General features: G+C 45.4%; 1 protein-coding gene across 2 annotated transcripts in view; it reads left to right on the forward strand.

The window, feature by feature from the left end:
- PTPA (protein phosphatase 2 phosphatase activator) overlaps window positions 1-19,629 on the forward strand; it is a 698,483-nt gene that overhangs the window by 97,579 nt on the left and 581,275 nt on the right. For both annotated transcript variants that reach the window (XM_069609220.1, XM_069609221.1), the window contains exon 2: window positions 13,527-13,633. In XM_069609220.1, the coding sequence (XP_069465321.1) occupies window positions 13,527-13,633 (107 nt within the window). The remainder of the gene's footprint in view (window positions 1-13,526; window positions 13,634-19,629) is intronic.

Consider the following 19,629-nt stretch of genomic DNA (forward strand, 5'->3'; position numbering starts at 1 on the left):
TCTCCCTCAATTTAAAGAAGTCCCATTTGACGCCAACACAGCGGCTCCAGTACATCGGAGCAGTACTCGACACTTCCCTGGGGCAGTGTTTTCCTCCCCAGGTGAGGGCTCTTCACATTCAGCAGATGGTGCATAAGTTTCAGCATGCCCAGACGCTCCCAGCGTTCGAGTTCTTGAGGTTGCTCGGCCTCATGGCATCCTGCATTCTTCTGGTGCCAGAGGCTCGCCTGCGGATGAGATCTTTGCAGTGGGCACTCAAGACGCAATGGTCGCAGTCCTCCGGCAGGATGTCGGACTCGATTCAGGTGCCGTCCTCGGTCACCCGGGACCTTCTGTGGTGGGCCGTCGAAGGCAACTTGATGAAGGGGGCTCCATTTTGGCTTCCCTGGCCGGAGGTGACGATCGTGACGGATGCATCCCTCACGGGATGGGGAGCTCATGCCAACGGGCTGACAGTCAGCGGTCGTTGGTCTCCGTCGGAGTCCAGACTCCATATCAATCTGTTGGAGCTGAGGGCCGTCAGGCTAGCCGTGAAGGCTTTTCTGCCGTTTGTGCGAGGGAAGAATGTCCTGATCCTGACGGACAACACAGTGGCCATGCACTACCTCAACAAAAAGGGGTGGGGGGCAGGGTCACTTCCTCTGTGCAGAGAGGCGATGCAGCTCGAGTTCTGGGCCATCCAGCAGAAAGTTTCGATCTCGGCAGTTCATCTGGCCGGAGCCGAAAACGTGACGGCGGACGCTCTGAGCAGGCAGAGCGCGATCTCTCACGAGTGGGAGTTGGCTCAGGAGATTCTCCTGGAGATCTTCGCCCTTTGGGGGACCCCTCAAGTGGATCTCTTCGCCTCCAGTGTCAACCGGAAGTGCGAAAGGTTTTGCTCGCAGGAATTTCCTCCAGAAGGAGCCTTAGGAGACGCGTTCGTGGTGGAGTGGTCATTCCCGCTGCTGTACGCGTTTCCTCCAGTCCCCGTCATCCCGCAAGTGCTGCGGAGGTTACGGAAGTTCGGTTCCCGGATGATCCTCATTGCCCCGGCGTGGGCTCGGAGGACGTGGTACCCGGACCTTCTCGACTTATCCATCTGCCCTCCACGTCGTCTTCCCTACCGAGACGATCTGCTCTCACGGGAGGGGGTTCAGGTTCTCCATCCAGAAGTCAGATCCCTCAACCTTCACGCTTGGCTTCTGAAAGGTTGAGGTATAAGGATTGGGACCTCCCTGAGGACGTGATGGAGGTGTTGCTTTCGGCCCGATGACCGGCAACAAAGTCTCTGTACCGTTGCCGTTGGCGTAAGTTCTGCGACTGGTGCAGGGTTCAGAATGTGGATCCTTTTGCATGTGACATCCCCATGGTTCTGTCCTTTTTACTTTCTTTGGCCCACAGGGGCTTGCAAGTGGGTACCGTTAAGGGTTACCTGGCGGCGCTGTCCATCTTTAAGCGCTCGTCTGAAGAGTGTTCTTAGTTTAAAATCCCTTTGATTTCACAGTTCCTGAAAGGGCTCACTAATGTGTTCCCTCCGTCACCTTTCCTGGTGCCCGGTTGGGATTTAAACCTGGTTCTTAAGTTTCTTATGGGTGCTCCGTTTGAGCCTTTACATTCTTGCCCTTTGAGGCTGTTAACTCTGAAAACTGTGTTTTTAGTTGCGGTCACTTCCGCTCGCAGAGTGAGTGAGTTACAGGCACTTTCAGTTAAGCCTCCCTTCACTGTATTTCACAAGGACAGGGTTGTCCTTAGAGTTCGTCCTTCTTTTATTCCGAAGGTAGTGACGGAATTTCATTTGGCCCAGAAGGTTGTTCTTCCGGCATTCTATCCTCCTCCGCATCCTGGTAAGGAAGAGGAGAGGCTCCATAGGCTTGATCCTAGGAGAGCTTTAAGCTTTTATGTTTCACGCATGTCCCGGGTCAGAGTGGATGATCAACTCTTTATTGGTTACGCTGGAAAGCGTTTGGGGCAAGCTGTGACGAAACAGACTTTGTCTCGCTGGATTATTTTGGCCATCTCGGAGTGCTACCGTTTGGCGGGTAAGGACCCACCGGCTGGTTTGCGGGCCCATTCTACCAGGGGTATGGCTGCGTCTACTGCCCTGCAGAGGGGTGTTCCTATTCGCAACATCTGTGATGCAGCCACCTGGGCTTCAGTTCATACATTTGTACGTCACTATTCCCTTGATTCCGTCCGAGCGCAGGATCTGGCCTTTGGCAAGGCGGTCCTTTGCTCTGCTATTTGATTGGCTATTCTACATTTTGATTCTAAATTCTTTCCCTCCTCCTTGCTTTGGTACTGCTTTGGGAGTCTGTCATAGATATGGAATACGTCGGAGGACCCAATCCCCTCGAAGAACAAGTTACTTTCTTACCTGGTAACGTTCTTTCGATGGGATGGTCCGACGACGTATTCCATATCGCTCCCGCCCTGCCTTCCCCGCTACAGAATTTCTTTTGCGATTGCAGCTTACGTTCCGCAAGGCTTTGTGTCTGACTGGCAGTTGACTTCTGTCACACGTTCTGGGGGAAAAAACTACAACTGAGGCTATGGGCGTCGTGCGTCCTACTTATCACATCGGATGACGTTGGACGTCGGAGGAGGTCCTCGACGACGGCGCATCGACGTCATCGACGCAGGACGCAGACGCCGAAAAAGTTTCCGAAGCAGCACAGCTGTGGTGATTACATGTCATAGATATGGAATACGTCGTCGGACCATCCCATCGAAAGAACGTTACCAGGTAAGAAAGTAACTTGTTCTTCTTTATTTGCTTTTATGTATATGTAGGCGCATGCTGCAATCTATTCACTATAAAGCTAGCCTCAAGAATACTTCAATCTGCTTTCATTTCTTTGTATCTGTACACGTGTAAAACAGCATGACATCTTCATCATTTCTGTAGCATAAGTTTCTTCATCTTGATCCCAAGATGCCACTTACCTTCAATACTTATTTGACGCCTTATAGAATGTCCGCATTCTCTAGTCTCTGCATCTTCTATGTACGTCAGCTGCACTGTGCAACGTCACCATTCGTTTTGGCCATTCATTTGCTCTGCTTCTTCCGGTATTTCATTCAAATGGCCATCATACTGTCCCGTATGCAGGTATGGTTTTCTCAATGGGAAACTTGCTCAAGGATTCTCCTTGGTATCAGTATTTTCACTGGTACCGCACTTGTCTCACTGTCTGGTTCCCACATATAGGCAAGATGGGCGAGTTGATTGAGGTGTGGGTACTTGGCTCCTTGTCTACAGAACTTTTGGCCCAAGGCCCCAGACAATTGGGGTCGGAATTCTGAAGTTGGGAGTGATTCTCTGTGGACGTGTAGTGCTAATACTAATCTGTACCTTTCTTTTTAGGGGTTTGATATGTATTTTGCCCTATACCAGTAATTGTATGTATATCACATTTTTTTGGTATTGTGTAATATTACCTGTTAGTAGTCATTTTTCACTGTGTGTTTTGGCCATAAGTAAATTATTATTTTTTATACCTGATTGTCTAAGTGTAATCTCTGACTGTTACACTGTGTGTACTCATTGTGGACCCCTTACAAGCTCACCACACCTTGAGACTTAGACTAGACCACTCGCCTTGCTATCTTGAACTGGTTTGGCTACAGCTCCCCAGACTTGTCCCTGTCACAATATAGGTTGGCCTTCTCTACATCTGAACCAAGTTGTTTTTACAGACACACTGCACGCACACAATATAAATTGCAGTTGGTGTATGTTTATTTCCCAAGAAGGTAGCCTGACACGTGTTTCGAGCACTTGCTCTTCTACTGAGGCTACAGGTTAATGTACATGCAGAATAGGCCAGTACATAGAATTACAGAGTAATATATTATACCTAGATGAAACATGCTAACATTTATGTTCTTGTTTTTTTTCTCCTCATTCTTTCTTCTGTGTGCCATTTCAATTGCCATTTTCTCAAAAAAAAACGTTCTTCTTTTCCTACATGCACTGGCTTACTCTATTTGGTACTCGAATTACCTTCTCATGCCCTTGATTATTTCTTTGTTTTTAATATGATTGCTTTTGATCTCATATGCCTGATGTGTAATTGTATGGTGAACTTGCCACTTTTTTTTTTTTTGCTTTGTTGCTTGGGTTGTTTCCATGTGGCCTATTCTGCATGTACTTTAACCTGTAGCCTCGGTAGAAGAGCAAGTGCTCGAAACACGTCTCGGGCTACCTTCTTGGGAAATAACATACACCAACTGCAATTTATATTGTGTGTGCGTGCGCAGTATGTCTGTAAAAACAACTTGGTTCTGTCTTAATGGTGGAGGACTTGGCAAGTCCCCACACATACACTCACCCGCAGCGCTCCTCACAGCACTCCTTATAATTCAGGTCCTTGCGCTGAGTCTCGCCGTCCTTGTTTGCCAATTCGTTTACTTCTATACATCTGTCCCCCAGGCTCAAGTATAGAAAATCAGTCCTAACTGGGAGAAACGATGCTTGTTTCTTTTTACTCACGCATGAGTGGTGTGTATTTGCTTCAGTTTATTTAATCCATTCTGTATTTGTAACCAAGTCTTCTCTGTGATCCTGCAAACTGCAAGCAATGCTTCATCTGGTCTTTGAACGTATGCGATACTAAAATATAGTGAATAAAAAGCAACACGCCAACCTCTTAATTTACTATAAGTATGGTGGGTTTGTCGGTCATGTATTCAACTGCAGGTACCTAACATAGACTGTTATGGACAGACAGCCTGGTCTAATAAGTCAACTCCATACACAGTTAGGTATTGCGCGTGTAGTCCTTATTTTTTATTCTGGAACCGCTATTAATTACATAATCAAAACATCATTTGCATTCAGATATGGAAAAGTATATTTTTCTTATTACAACCATTTTTATGTGTGTACAAAATGACAAAGTATAAGATTCCCAACAACATATCTCAGGAAATGAATATGAGCTTCCCAAAGCTATGCCCACATGAACCTAATGGGTCACTGCATATGTTTCACCCAATGTGGGCTTTGTCATGGCAAGTATAAACCCTTGTGGTTATTTAGTAATGGTTACCACATTTTTTCCACAAGTCCTTATTATAATTCTGAATAGATTTCAGTAATGTATTTCAACCAAGTGATTTATTATTTTTTTTGACTTTTTCTTTTCCTGTCATACATAATGAAGGAACGCCCCTAAACGCTCACACCAGAAAAAATACAACCCGCTTAGAGAAAAAAAAGCCAATAGATTCTTGCAAGGATAACAAGTTTTAATCATACAAAAATAGGTGAGCCAGCAAATAACTCTGCTGCCCAGGAGCGTTCTGAGGGAAAGAAGGTACGAGCTGAAGCTTATAAGGGGTAACATCGTCAATAGTGACATCATTATATATGGGAAAAACCTTTGTGGCTGGTTGGTACGACCTTATACATGGTCGACCTGCTCCATGGGGGATGCCAGGCCATTGGTCGCAGCCGAGTCCGTCCGCCTTCCATCACGTGGGGTCTGCTCGGCTTATCGTCTCCATGGAACCAAGGCCAGAAGAGCAATTGGCTACAGTTTGAAAAATAGTGCTACTTTATCATTATTCAGGGGACTGGGCATGCTTGAAAGACTGGCACAGGGTAGTCTCGAGGTCACAGTAACCCACATACACGCGCATTTCACTCATCACGATTGCGTCTCTGGGTTTCCCAGGCTTCCACTCTCGCTTTTGAACTAGAACAATCCCTCCCTGTACCTCGCATTACAAATCATGCCATTTTAGAATAAAGGTGAGACGCCCATGTCTTTTATGGTTGATAGGTTTATGGTCCGTGGTTTGGGGTCAACTAGTATCCTGGAATTCAGGGGTCTTGGGATTGGGGCATGTGCCATAACTCGTGGTTGGCTGGTTGGGGGTTGAAGGCCTGCTTTGGCCTGTTTGTGATAACACGACACCCAGGCCCCATCGCTGTCGCGGGTCACATTCTTCTTTGGAGCAACATATTGGCAACACTTTGGGAGCAAAGGGGGTCGTCTGTGAAAGTTGGCAGCAGCGTGGGCCTCTCATCAGCTCTTGGGCCTATTCAGATTCCTTCCTCAGGCTTGCGGCCTGTGCTTAACACGCTGACTACTACTTGGCCCTACATGCCCTGCTCTTTGACCATGAATACAAAATGGCGTCTACTTTTATGCGCGCCCTATGTCTTACTCACCTATAATATGATCGTCTGGGGATTCTTGGGACGCCCCCTCTGCCCCCTGGTATGTCCCATTTCGTCCAATAGGACTCGTCTAGGGGGGTGGGATGGTGCCATTCCCCTCTGTATGGAAGGCATGGTATCAAACAGTGAAGACAGACACAAGTGATCCCAGTTTAAGGGGGTTTATTGAACTTCAATTGGTTGGTTGAACGCCTATCTAATCCTAGATCTAAGGATGGGAGCAAGCTACGATTATCAAATAATAATAAAGCAGTCCTAGTGGAGTCTGTCAAAATAAAAGGGCTTGTACTAATAAACCTATTGCCAATCCTTACTTTTAAATACAAAATGTCTGGGACAACAATGTAGGCAAAAAAGTGTTCAAGAAATAATGTGCCTCATTACAAGGTTGCCTGTCCGGTAACAATGGCACTGGTAAGCTTGCTGGTACTGTTGTTACCGACCGGCAAACTACGAGTTCTGCTCGTGGGTGCCTTTCAGCCCGCCAGGACTGACTTTGCGGGCAGACCGGCGCCCGCGAGCAGACCTTGACGAATGCACCGGCACCATTCATGAATGGTGCCAGTGGATCCGGCCTCCCATTCCCATTTGAGTTCAATGGGTTTCAATTGGGAATGGGGAGTAATAATTACCGGCAATGATTTACCGGGTCTGCTGGGGCTGGGCTGCCCCGATAAATCCCTATTTCTGGGTACTGGTAAATTCATGACTTCGGCGGCAGCCGTGCCGGTAATTAACAGCACGGCTACCGCTGAAGTCGTAATGAGGCCCAATGTGTCAGGATAGTTGAGTAGTTGGCTTAGCTTCCCCACGTTTTCAGCATGGGACAAGGTGGCATGCTGGAGCTTCACACACACGCTCTGGCTTCTTGGCCACGAAGAAACAGTTCAAAGCATAGATATCAGCCTCTCTTCCAATGGCATTCACCTATTGCAAAGTGCCTGACGTAACAGGATTATCAGGATTTCCACGTTCACAGATTCACAATTTGTCTCCCTCGTTTGGGCTCGGACCACAGATCCCCCTTGTTTGGGCTCATATCCCTTTAGCACAATGTTCATAGTTGGTCTCCCTCCTTCGGGCTTGGACCACATGTCCCCCTCATTCGGGCTCCGATCCCTTTGTATCAAAAACTAAGGACTTTCGAATGTGCGATGGGTGTTGCTTAAACAGTCGCAGGAACACTTCAATTCACACCAATTCTTATTCTTTATCGTTTACTTTCGTTTTTACCACTTCGTAGTTGAATATTTTACAGAGACCTTCAATTGAGCACATACGCGATGCTGGACCACTCTGTCACGAATATTGTATCTTTTTATTGCTACAGTTGAAACATTCATCAGCCGTTAGGCTGTCCTCACGTCTTTCATCACACGCGTTCAGCAATCTTTATCCTTGCTTTTTGTATGAAATGTTGCTGCTTGCAACCTTGACTTCAACACAGACCGATATTGCATCGGTTTCTCAAACTCACTGGCTGTGTTGATCTTTCTTTGATCTTGGAGCCAAGGACGTTACCAAGGCTGCTGCTTCTCTGACTTGATCAGCCATGTAGGAGGGCCCCGGGTATCTGACACAATACAGGATTCTTCCGCCTTGCTTCTTGACCTTATGCTTTGCAATCCCAGGGTGTCTAGAAGCAGCTTTCCACTGGAAAGTTCAAGGGTATCGCCCTCCTTGGGCACACTTTGTGGTTTGCCGTCTTTCTTCCCTCGTTCAGCTGCTATCTCGAAACTGGTTTCCCTTTGTGTGCTTTGCCTAGCTCAGAGTGTGCTCTCGTGCTCCACCGTTTATCAGTGTGGGGAAGTTCAATGTAAGTCTGGTATGAATGGTTACAACTGATAGCTTGACCTTGCCTGACCATAGTAGTGGGACATGTTCATGTACACGGCTCGGGTGTGAGTCTGTTTTCTCCCGGAGCAGGCTGTCTGTGTGAAAGTGTTCCTGTAGGAAAAAGTGTGTTGAGGGATGAGTTTTCATATTTCCTACTGGGTAGGATGGGGTAAAGGTGTTAAACGGAAGGGAGGGATACTGCGTCTCACCATCCAGTGTCCCACTCCCCGAAGACCCCTCACCCAGGTGATCCTTCTGCACTGGTCCACCCCCCGGAACTTGATCCAAAAGCGAGTGCTGTGTCCTGGGCACTTGGATGACAGATTCCCCGGGGACTAGCCAGGGAGACACCTTCAGGTTTCTCACACCACCCCTGCTCCTTTCCTGCATCCCTCCCATGAACCACACACACCCATATGAGCTAGCCTTACTACACCTAACACACAAGCCACACATCCGCCACAAGCAAACTCATGCAAATAACCCAAACATTGGACGTTGCCCCTCTGTACACAATAGCCCCAGTGCACACAATCAAAGCACACTCAAAGCTGACACACACAGATGCCAGTTTCTCCTGTTTCTGTAACCACCAACAGAAGAGCACACTCTATCCTATCCCTCTTCTGTCACTAACCTACCCCTCCCACACTCTTACAGGGCCACGTGAGTGCCTGGAGACCATGCAAATGGTAGCAGTGTGCAGTATAAATCAACATAACCTAACACACATATATGGCACATAACAAGTGGCTAGGAGTAGGGCTTAAATACATGGGTAGCCTAACTACTACCATACTAGTGCATTGGGCTACTGAAGCAGTAAAAATGACTGCACTGTGGTGAAGCTAAAACTACAATACAGCCACCAGCATGCTGCGCAGCACACTTGCTTTTATTAGTCTCTCTATTTTTTTTGTTTACTGTCGATCCCATGCACTGCCCTCCTCCTTGCCCCCTGCACTTTCCCACACCCCCTGCACTTGCGCAATCTCAGTGTCACCTGGCTTAGTAAGATCATTGTCTGTCTTCCCTCTGTTCCCCGCCCTTGCCTCATCGCGCCTTGAAACACTTGTGTATAGGCGCGTTATAAATGCCATATCATAGTTGACCTCGGTGTACCATGTGGGCTACTATGGCAGCATTGGTGTTGCCTAAAACCTCAGGGAACCAAAGGGGACCCATAGAAAATTATAAGGACAAGTTCCCAAGTAGGGAACTCGCGTCCCCTGCACACTACCTTTTGTCTGGATAACCAGACCAACAATTTATATTATTTAGATGGTAGAAATTCTAAATGGTCATATAAATTACATATCTTGGTAATAGAACGATTTAAAAAAATATATACTTATCCAAACAAAAGTTAGTGTGCAGGGGACGTGAGTTCCTTACTTGGGAACTTGTCCTTATCTCTTTCATGTAGTACAACGTAGGTGTCAAGGTTGTCTTTCTCTCCTCTGCCCCTTTAACTCCTGCTTAATACAAAAACACTAACTCTGCCCAAAATACTTACCTATATTTCCTGATTATACAACATTTGAAAAAGGGTGTGCTTTTGATGTTCATTTTTCCTTTGACCCATAGAAAATGGCCATGTACAGTTAAATACTTTCCAAGTCACGTTACAGGAGACTTGACAAGTTTCTTAAAAGTTCCTTCTAAGCATTATTAGAAGATAGTCGGTAGGCAGCATCTCTGTTATGGGTAAATGTCAGGTAAATTTGAATACTACCACACAGGTGCAGATAAGAAAGCAACCGACCCCAGGGTATGGTAGAGGGGACACACATTTTGAAAGTTGGAGACCTTTGGCGTCTGCATCCGCTCTGGCAATAAAATTCTACGAAAACACAGTTGCTGGAGCAATGCAACCGAGTTGCCAACACACACTTGGTAGCCACAATGCTCTTAGGTATACAACAATCCAGAAACCAATCTAGAGTTTACCTTCTGCGTACTTGCCAAAGGGGCCATGCTTATGACATTTTGTTGTCTCTGATATCGAATAACAGTTACAGGTCAAATGCTTGAATGCATTTGATCGAATGACAATATGCTCAAGTCAATTTGACTGAAAAAAGGTTTTTATTTTTATTAAATTTTGGTGGGGGTTCCCCCTCCCTCGCCAAACCCCTGTTTTTGGTGTTAAAAACCTTTTTTACCTATACTAGAGCAAAAAAATATAGTTTAAACAAAAAAAAAATTCAACCTTTTTGTTTTCGGTCAAATTGACTCGAGCATTTTGTCATTCGATCAAATGCATTCGAACATTTGACCGGACACCTCAAATAACTTGGCCGTGGGGTCTCCCAAGCTATGAGGGACTCGATTTTTCAAAGGAACTCGCAGCTCCCTTTAGCAAAGCAGATTTAGTGTAGCTAAATGTTTCCACGTGCCCAGTTATCTTCAGATAGAACGTTCAGCTTTCAGCTATTTGGAACATAGGATTCCATCTCGACAGCTTTCAAAATCCTAGACATATCCCCCTCCGCCTCCTCCCCCAAACATTCCCTATGTTTCCACTTTATATAGTTGGAGGTATTCCCACACTGCATTGTACCTCGCACGTTTTAATCCGGTTTTACCATTGACTGGCTTAATAGGCTGATGCTCCCATCAAAAACATTGCTTCATTTTTGTTAATTCTTTTGTTAATACGTTTCATTTAGATACAATTGTGAAGAATAGCCATGCGTCCCATTTAGATACAATTGTGAGGAATAGCCATGCGTCCCATTTAGATACAATTGTGAAAAATAGCCATGCGTCCCATTTAGATACAATCGTGAAGAATAGCCATGCGTCCCATTTAGATACAATTGTGAGGAATAGCCATGCGTCCCATTTAGATACAATTGTGAGGAATAGCCATGCGTCCCATTTAGATACAATTGTGAAAAATAGCCATGCGTCCCATTTAGATACAATCGTGAAGAATAGCCATGCGTCCCATTTAGATACAATTGTGAAAAATAGCCATGCGTCCCATTTAGATACAATCGTGAAGAATAGCCATGCGTCCCATTTAGATACAATTGTGAGGAATAGCCATGCGTCCCATTTAGATACAATTGTGAAGATTAGCAACTGAAAAAAGCTTTGAGTACGCTCCCCTCCTGCACACATCATTGTCTGTACACGCCCATGGGATAGCCAAACTACATACAAACACACAGCCAACATGGACTAAATTGTGATCATGAAATGCATTCCTTTCTTTGAAGAGACCAATGGTGTATATTGGAGACCATTAGGTTGATATCGGCATATCTTTGAGAAGCTCATATTCATTTTCTTTGATATATTGTTGGGAAGCGTTTATTCAATAAACAATAGAAATATACTTTTCTATATCTGAATGCAGATGATGTTTTGATTACATAATTGATAGCTTTTCCAGAATACTTAAAGATTCGGTGCACAATACTTAACTGTGTTTGCCATTGACCTATTAAATGCATGCGGCCCATTTCCCAGGGCTTCTAGCTTGTTGTAGCTCCTTTCCCTTGAAAGGAAAAGATTGGCTTCTACCATCTCCAGTTTGGGTCTAGCCGGAACAAGCTTCAGGCTCACTCCATCCAATAGGAATCATTTAATTCAACTCCACCTGACTCCAGTGGCTCTTTGGGGTCTCAGACGGGCCCTCTGGTGGCTTAATGTGACTGTCCTCTGCCAAAAGGCGGGGGGCTTCATTACAGGCGTTGCCTCCATCATAGTCCTAGTCCACTTTTGGACAGCAGCTGGGACCAGGGTTGCGAATTTTTTTTTCTTGTTTTCTTTTAAAAACCTGCCCTTTTCTAAATAAATGCAAATTACTATTGCAGGGACCAGAATGTACCCTTGTAGTTCAGGGCAAAAATAAAGAGGTGATGGCTGGAAGGTTTAGAATGAATCTTAACCTCTGGCGTTGCTCTGGGCAACCCTCCAGGCTATCATTCTTCGCCTGCCAAGCCATTACAGAAGGGGAAAGACCATATGCAAATCAGGCTTGGTCCCACCCCAAAAGGGGCAGTCCAGCCCAAACTGCTAGATCACATCCCTTCTGCACGAGACCACAAGCATCCCCAAACATGTTTCGGCCTTGTTGGGCTTCATCAGTGAGGAGTAGCTTGGGTCTCTAGGCCCAGCAGGCACGTGACCCACATCCTTGTAGTTCAGGAGCATAACGCAGCATCATCGGGACTCCTGGGGTGACCTTTGGTGGTTGTTTGACAGGGTTCTGAGTCCTCCCTTTGACACTGGTCCAGTGTAAATCTGAACCGAGGGATCATTAATTGGGCATCGCCTATTCTGGGCAATTTAACAACCTACTCCAAAGAACAGGCACAGAAGTGAGTATTCAACAAATACTTTCATGCATACATATATTGTCTTTAAAACCTTGATATAATTGCTAGTTTTGCCATGCCAAAAAGGAACAGAGTTTGTACAACTATCTCTGTTCACCCCAAAAACGAGGTTTGTAATTGGCCTCTGGGGGAAGACATTTTACTGTGAATGTCTCCAACTCTGATAATAACGCTGATTCCTGTAGGGCTCTTGCAATGCATCAGCATTCAACTAATCTATAGGAAACAATTCTTCTGTGCACTATGTGGCTAAAAGGAGCTTCCTACTATTTGATTCCAACATGGCTGGTGGCTTTCCTTGAGAGTGTTGTATTCCAGTGAAGTAGATGGCCTCAACACAATATCCCCTCAAGCAACTAAGATCATGTGCGCAAGACACAGCTTGTCCAATACATCCAAACAAATAAATACTGATGGCCACCAGTAATATTGAGATTTAACCAATAACATACAATACTGCCGAATCCCGTTCACTGAAGTCACATGAGGATGGTAATGAGCGGCGTCTCGCCGAGCTTGCTGTAATGAATTGAATTTTGAAACGTCAATATTCTATTAGGCCGTGAAAAGTGAAACATATCGAAGGTCAAGATTTTTTCTTTAATGTCCTCTCAAGTTACATGCTCATGAATTAATTTCAAAATGTGGGGTGTCTGTTACTGAATTATTGAGCTTCACAATACTTTTACAGAGTAGCATATGCATATTGTACAATACAGTGCAACTCCCTTAAAGTAGCAGCATCTGCCCTCACAGGCCATGGGCTGGTTCTTCAGAACGTCATGTGATCAGTAGTATGTTCCCTTTGCTCTTCACTGACATTACAGCCATAGAAGCTATCTGCTCCCACTTCCTGCCCTCTCTCCCCTGGTGCTCGTCTCCATTCTTCTGCAGGCGGCCACGGACTGGATACCTGTAGAAAGGGCGCCGTATGTGCTGCTTTCCTAAGCATAACCTAATAAAAGCCAATACTGAACTAGCACCCGAGTAGAGTTTGGTTGGAAACCTAGGAAGCAAGCCAAAGCTGCAGTGCACCAACTCTATCAAAGCACCAGCAAGATGTACTACCAATCTGTACTGTTTTTTTTTTCCTTTTGTGTTTGTAATCTATTTTTCTTTTCCCTAATTAATGAAGACATTGTAAATAATGCCGGCTTCATCTTCTCTCCTAGCTGCCCCCCCAGAAGATGGGGCGATGCCTCTCGCAGGTCACAGCTTCATTGTACCCAAGAAGGAAATTCACATGGTTCCTGATATGGCCAAATGGAAGCGCTCACAGGTACATGCTCCTTTGTGCATGGAGGGAAGTTAGACCGTGGACAAAGGCAATTCCTAATCCTCACAAAATGGCAGACGCCACTGGACATCAGATGCACTGAAGTAGTAAAGCGTGGTTCGGAATATTGTATTGAAACGCAGGGTGGAGTCTTTATTCAGGAATTGTACTGTCTGCTCTTCTGAGACCCTTGCTTTGCCTTCCCCGTACCCCACTATACTTTGCCAGCTCTCTGCGTTTCTCAGTTTGTCTCCTGTACACTTCTGCTTTGTATTGTCCTTTCTCATTCAGCCTTTGAAGTACTAGTTGACATGATTTGTGGACTTCAGTTAATCCTAGGTTATACGTGGCTATCATCAAGCCTATTCCCAGCTGAAATAAATAAATGCACAGGGGCACCCCAGCTTCATTACTGAGCCATAACCACTGGGTGTGTCACGGGCTCCTTTTGGCTTCCTGAGGTACAAATCCTGCAAGCGTGCACATCATCCTAGTCACTGTATTTTACTGTCCCTAATGGACTTGCATGGGGGGCCCCTCAGCCCTTCTTGCCCACAACAGCGGATGCAGAGAAAAGGTCGCCCAGTTCGATGTCGTCCCTGCCCACCGAGTCTAAACCTTATGTTGAAGGGAACAGTCCCTCCAGCAACTAGAACCATGTATAGGGCACAGGAAATAGGTGTGATGGGAAATGCTCAGAGGATGCTCAGATGGGCAAAGGTAAAGGAACTGGGCCTGAAGAGTGATCTATATCAAGCAATTGGGGATAGTATACATGACATTGGCGATGGTCAAAACCCAAGCGCAACTATACTGGCTGAATAAGAGGCTCTTACGGGTAAGATAGAACTTTATTTACAGCCCCTAAGCGTCTTCTAAGGAGAAAGGCAGTTAATACTACTGGCTGGTATGATGGAGAGTGCTGCACAGCAAACACATTGATGGTGAACTGTGCTAAAGGAGTCGCTAAAGAGAATAAATCTCACCTTTCAGCACTGACATATAAGGAATTATTCCATAGGATAAATTGGAGTTTGTGGCCTAGCAGTGGGAAGAACTTCATTTAGCCTGTATGGGGAAAGATAAACTCTTATTCTGAGAGAGAAATATACTTTATTTTGGTTTTTACCATTAACAAAGGAATAGAAAAACACATTCATTTATTTTATTAAAAACGGTCATTAAACACTGCAATATTAAAAGGCTTAGCGTTTTCTTGCCATATGTTTAAATGCTCCAGCAATAAACTCACACATATCATTAATACAATGCGGCTCCACACATGACAGAACAACATTCATAGCAGCAGAGACAAGCCTGATAGGATTGGCAATAACATGACTTCAACTAAAGATGCCTCCAATCCAGTAAGTTTGGGCAAATAAATAAAAAGTGATTTACGTCCTCCTCAGTTCCATAGCCACCTATACAAAGCTTGATGTTATACAAGCACGTCATAAGTGCCCTCAGAGGCAAAATGTTCAATCGCATCATTGCGAATTATGCGCCTTTGCACTGGTGAGCGAATAACGCTCAGAGTAATTCTCATCATAGGTGCGACGTGCCTTCCGCAGGTAGCCCAACGTACTTAATCTTTCCATACTATTAATTGCAAATTCAAAATTTCTCTTTCTAGCTTTCATACAGAGTTGATGCTTTCATCAACCATCCCTCAGTTCATCAAAAGCAATTCCCCATTTTTGACACATACTTGAGCAGTTCTTGTTTCAAGGGTAAATGGCATACGGCTCCGCCTTTGCCATTTCCTCCCTCACGTTCACAATGTTGGGGTTCGTCGTGGGGATGGAATGCAGATTGTGGACAAATTCTAAAAGCCTAATTTCCTGCCTGTACGCCAATATTTAAGACACTGGTCTCTAGTGCAAGGGAAGCCCCTGGGGTGCTGGGCATCGTTCCTAGGAGCTTTCTAAGACAAGCGCATAAAATACGATCCAACGAGGAACAACTCGCATTCCCCACAGCTCACTGCCATACAAGCTGGCAGAATGGATCTTTCCCTCAAGGGCTTGAATACACTTCTCAAAACGAAAACCGCCAAATTTATGATAAAAAGTCCTGAGCCCACCCAAACAAGTCCTTAAGCGGTTCACCACTGACAATGGCTTTCAAACATAACACCCAGAGAGCCTTATGAATCATCCACACTTTGATTCACATTATCGATGCACCAATTATAATTAATTTTCCTTTTTGGAACCAAAAACAACTATCTTGGTTTTCTTGAGGTTTCATTTTAAACCATTTATTTTAAAATGATTAGATACAAAGTTAGGGCTACTAGCAAGCCCCTTAGGGCTCATATTTAATAGTACTGTATCATCTGCATAGAGTGGGGTACATCACCCCATTTAGAGATGGAGGAAGTGAAACTGGCAGATGTAAAACAGGCATAAAATCCAAAAAGAAGATGAACAAAAGTGGAGCCAGGGGACAGCCCCGACGGACTCCTTCATTTGTAAAAAAAAAATATTAAAATAACTCAGTTGAAGGGCCTGCTCTGGAGTGGCCTCCTACAGAGGCCCTGGTGTTCGAATATAGGCACACAATCGGGTGCAGCAGAGGAATTATTCTCCGGCCAATTAAAGGGCGAAGGTCAGGCAGACACAGTGAATATCTCGGGTAGTGATTGGTGGGCCCATCTTAGTACCACCTATGAGATGGAGCATAAACCTGCTCATTCTAGCACACGCATTCAAGGAGCTCAGGATGAGTGGTTGGGTGGGATTCTATTTACCACACGATGAAAGCAGCCAGGCCTGATTTTATCCCTGTAGACCTATATAAGGAAGAGCTAAAAACATGGACATCTGCAGGACCGGGAAAATACCAAAGCAATGGCAAAGCGCACTCCTGGTGCCTATTTATAAAAAAGGAGGGAGATTTACCGGCGAATTATCACTCTATCTCTCTTAGACACCACTGGGAACATGTTTGGGAAAATCCTATTAAATCATTTTCAGGAGTGGGTTGACAAAAACCATGTGATTTCACCCATTCAGGCAGGCTTCTAAAAGAATAGAGAAACACTTGAACCGTGTTTTATCCTGTTCCTCCTTTTGCAGAAATGCATCAGTCTCTATGTAGCATTTTTAGATCTCAAAGCAGCTTTTGATAATGTTTCAGGAGAAACCCTATGGGAGATGCTTCTCAGAGGAAAGTGTCCAGCCCCCCTGGTTATAATACTGTGCCAACTGTACACAGGAAACTGCAGTGGTCAAATGGGGCCTAGGGGGAAGGGGAAGTATGTCAACCATTCTAAGTCGGCAAAGAAGTAAGGCAGGGATGTGTGGTTGCCCCCCTACTGTTTTGTCTTGATGTACAAGATATAATGGAATCAATAGCGATTAACAGCCAGGACCGCTCAAAATTGAGTAAAACATCATACCCAAACCTGTTCTACGCGGATAATGGAGCAGCACTGTCATCGACCCCAGCAGGCTTAAGAAATTCCCTTGGAATCTTTGAAGCCAAGTGTAAAGATTTACAGCCAGAATTATATTTAGGGAAAACAAAAGTGATGGTGTTCTGCCCAAAACAGTGTTCTGCTCACTATCAACATAAGTGGGGGGAGGTTTCCTAGAACAATTTTGTCATTTCAACTGCCTTGGTATTTGTTTTGAGGAGAATGGTGAATGGGCAGCGCAGCGCGAGCGGTCTAACTCAAGTCTCAACAAACATTGTGGTGCTCGGAAAACTTTGTTTATCTGTGTGCGGAGCCGTGGCGCCAGTGTTACAACTGTATAGTGCTCAATCTATCCCAGCCTCCTTGTATGGGGCTGAACTATGGGGTTACAGAAACACAAGAGTGTTGAATATCACAGAAGTTACGCACTTATGTGCCCCCTCTGTGTACGTCTGGAGTTGGACGTGCTCCCACTTGGTAATGCGATTGCACTGAAGCCTCTGGTATACTGGCTTAGGTTATGGCATGCAGAGGGTTTGGAGAAAGGCTAATGGAGTTGATGTCATTAGAAGGGGAGAAGAGTGTGAAATGGGGTTCCTATGTGAAAGGATTACTATTGGTTTGGGGTGAAGATTCTGTCTGGGAAACTCTGCTGTGTATTAACGCTCAGGCTGTGACTAGAATAAAAGACCCAATGAAATTATTTATATTGCGCTGTTTGTTAGACGGTCTGCTTCTTGCGCTTTAGGTGCGGGATACTACCGTTGGCCCCCTTTATGAAGCGCTGGAAGTTGGCTGACAGCGATGCTTGCCCAATGTGTGGTGCCACAAAAGAAACAATTACTCACTTTCTTTTGCTTTGTCCTAACACCCTTAGATTGAGACAATCATATTTATGTTAAATATTTAGAGCAGAGGGACATAGTCTGACCAGCGAAGCAGTGATCTCTTGCAAACTCACAACATCATGCGCCTAGATGCCTGGGTGTTAAGAGCGCAATACAAATGTAATAATCATTAATAAATATGTGGTGTCTGCTGCATCCCGTTATATCATTAGAAGTTGGAACTTGAGGGCCAAATGCATGGAGATGTAATTCTTTTTCATGTACTTTTCAGCATGCAGATCTAGCTACTGTAATTCATAATAGTTTAGGGTTTGAATGATGGGTTTCTATCCCGATTGTTTTTTTTTATATTCTGTTTTTATATATTGTGATTTTATATCTGTATTAATGCAAAGTGATTGTATACTTTATTTCTTGTAATAGAATTTGTATTTATATGTGTGTTTAGGAAAAGGACCAAGGAATCAATGTGGAAGGAATGTGACACTAAGTACAACGTGCAGCCTAGTTGTCAAGATCAAAGGCAGCTGCACGGGACATTTAAAGTTGGAAATCGCCTGCATTTGGCAGACCGGAGAAGGAGAGAGGAAAAAGTCTGCAGTGTGTGTGGAGCAGGAAGCGAGTGTGATGCTGGAAATGCATCGGAGGGACAGGGCCTCCGTATCCTTGTCCTTTACTGATTTTTATCGTGTGCTGTCGTGTTTTCCACGCAGGAGTTCGTGTGGGACTCCTGGTGGTGCAGCTCTCTCTTGGTTTGGTGAACAGACCCATGGGATACCCTTATGGCACCCATGGGTAGGGGTGCAACCCTGTGCCTCTAGTGTATGTTTTTGTGCACCTGTGGGTACGGGCTGGTGGCAGCTCTGTGCTGAAATCACTAGTGCCCTGAGCGTCCTCAATTTTGGGATGCCCAGGCCCTGTCATTGGAATCGGTAGATTCCTAATGGAGACAAAATGGCCCCCATGGCCTCTTGCCTTCCATCGCCTGTTAGCTTGATCTTCCAGATATTCCAGAAGTCCTGGGAAGCCCTGCCTCTGTCCCTTCCCCCTGACTGGCTGTTGGGTGGAAGTTCCATATATGGTAGTGTGGGGGGGGAAGTGCTGACCAGACTGGCTGGAGCCTTCCCAACAACCGTATGTTGTGGCTAGGCCTGTGGGTGGGACCTGGGTGAATGGAGTGTGTGATGAATATGCATTTTATGGTGTGGGTGTCTAATATCTGGTGGTTGACACATTGGCTGAGACAGCCCTGCCCGAAACCAGTATGAATGCAGTATGAGGTGTTGAATGGCTCGGTACTTGTCCCAATACACATAACTTGTTGTGAGTGTCTGGAGTGAAGTGAATGGCCTGAATGCACTGTGTGCCCGATTGGTTGTATGCCTGCATGAATGCCCTTCGTAGTGATTGGGATGCTTCAGTGTGACCCAGTGGAATGATTGGGAGATCAACAGTATATCTGGGTTCCTCTCACTGCTAGGAAGGGTGTTCAGAAGTGTTCAGAGCTGAAGTCCAAACTACGAAGAGTAACTGGAGTGAAACTGACGCTTGACCTTGACGCCCTGCTGGAAGAGAAGAATTGCTGTTGCTCTCCTTCGCAATCTGAAAGCTGCTGTGTCTCCAAGGACTGACCCAGAGAGGACCTGGTAAGGCGCCCTCTTCCCGAGCTACGAGGGACCATCGTGCACAGCTGATCTTTGCCCAAGCTCCCTGGTAGAAAGACCTTC

Source organism: Ambystoma mexicanum, chromosome 8 (assembly GCF_040938575.1).
Source record: "Ambystoma mexicanum isolate Mex_15411 chromosome 8, UKY_AmexF1_1, whole genome shotgun sequence".
Classification (NCBI taxonomy): Eukaryota; Metazoa; Chordata; class Amphibia; order Caudata; family Ambystomatidae; genus Ambystoma; species Ambystoma mexicanum.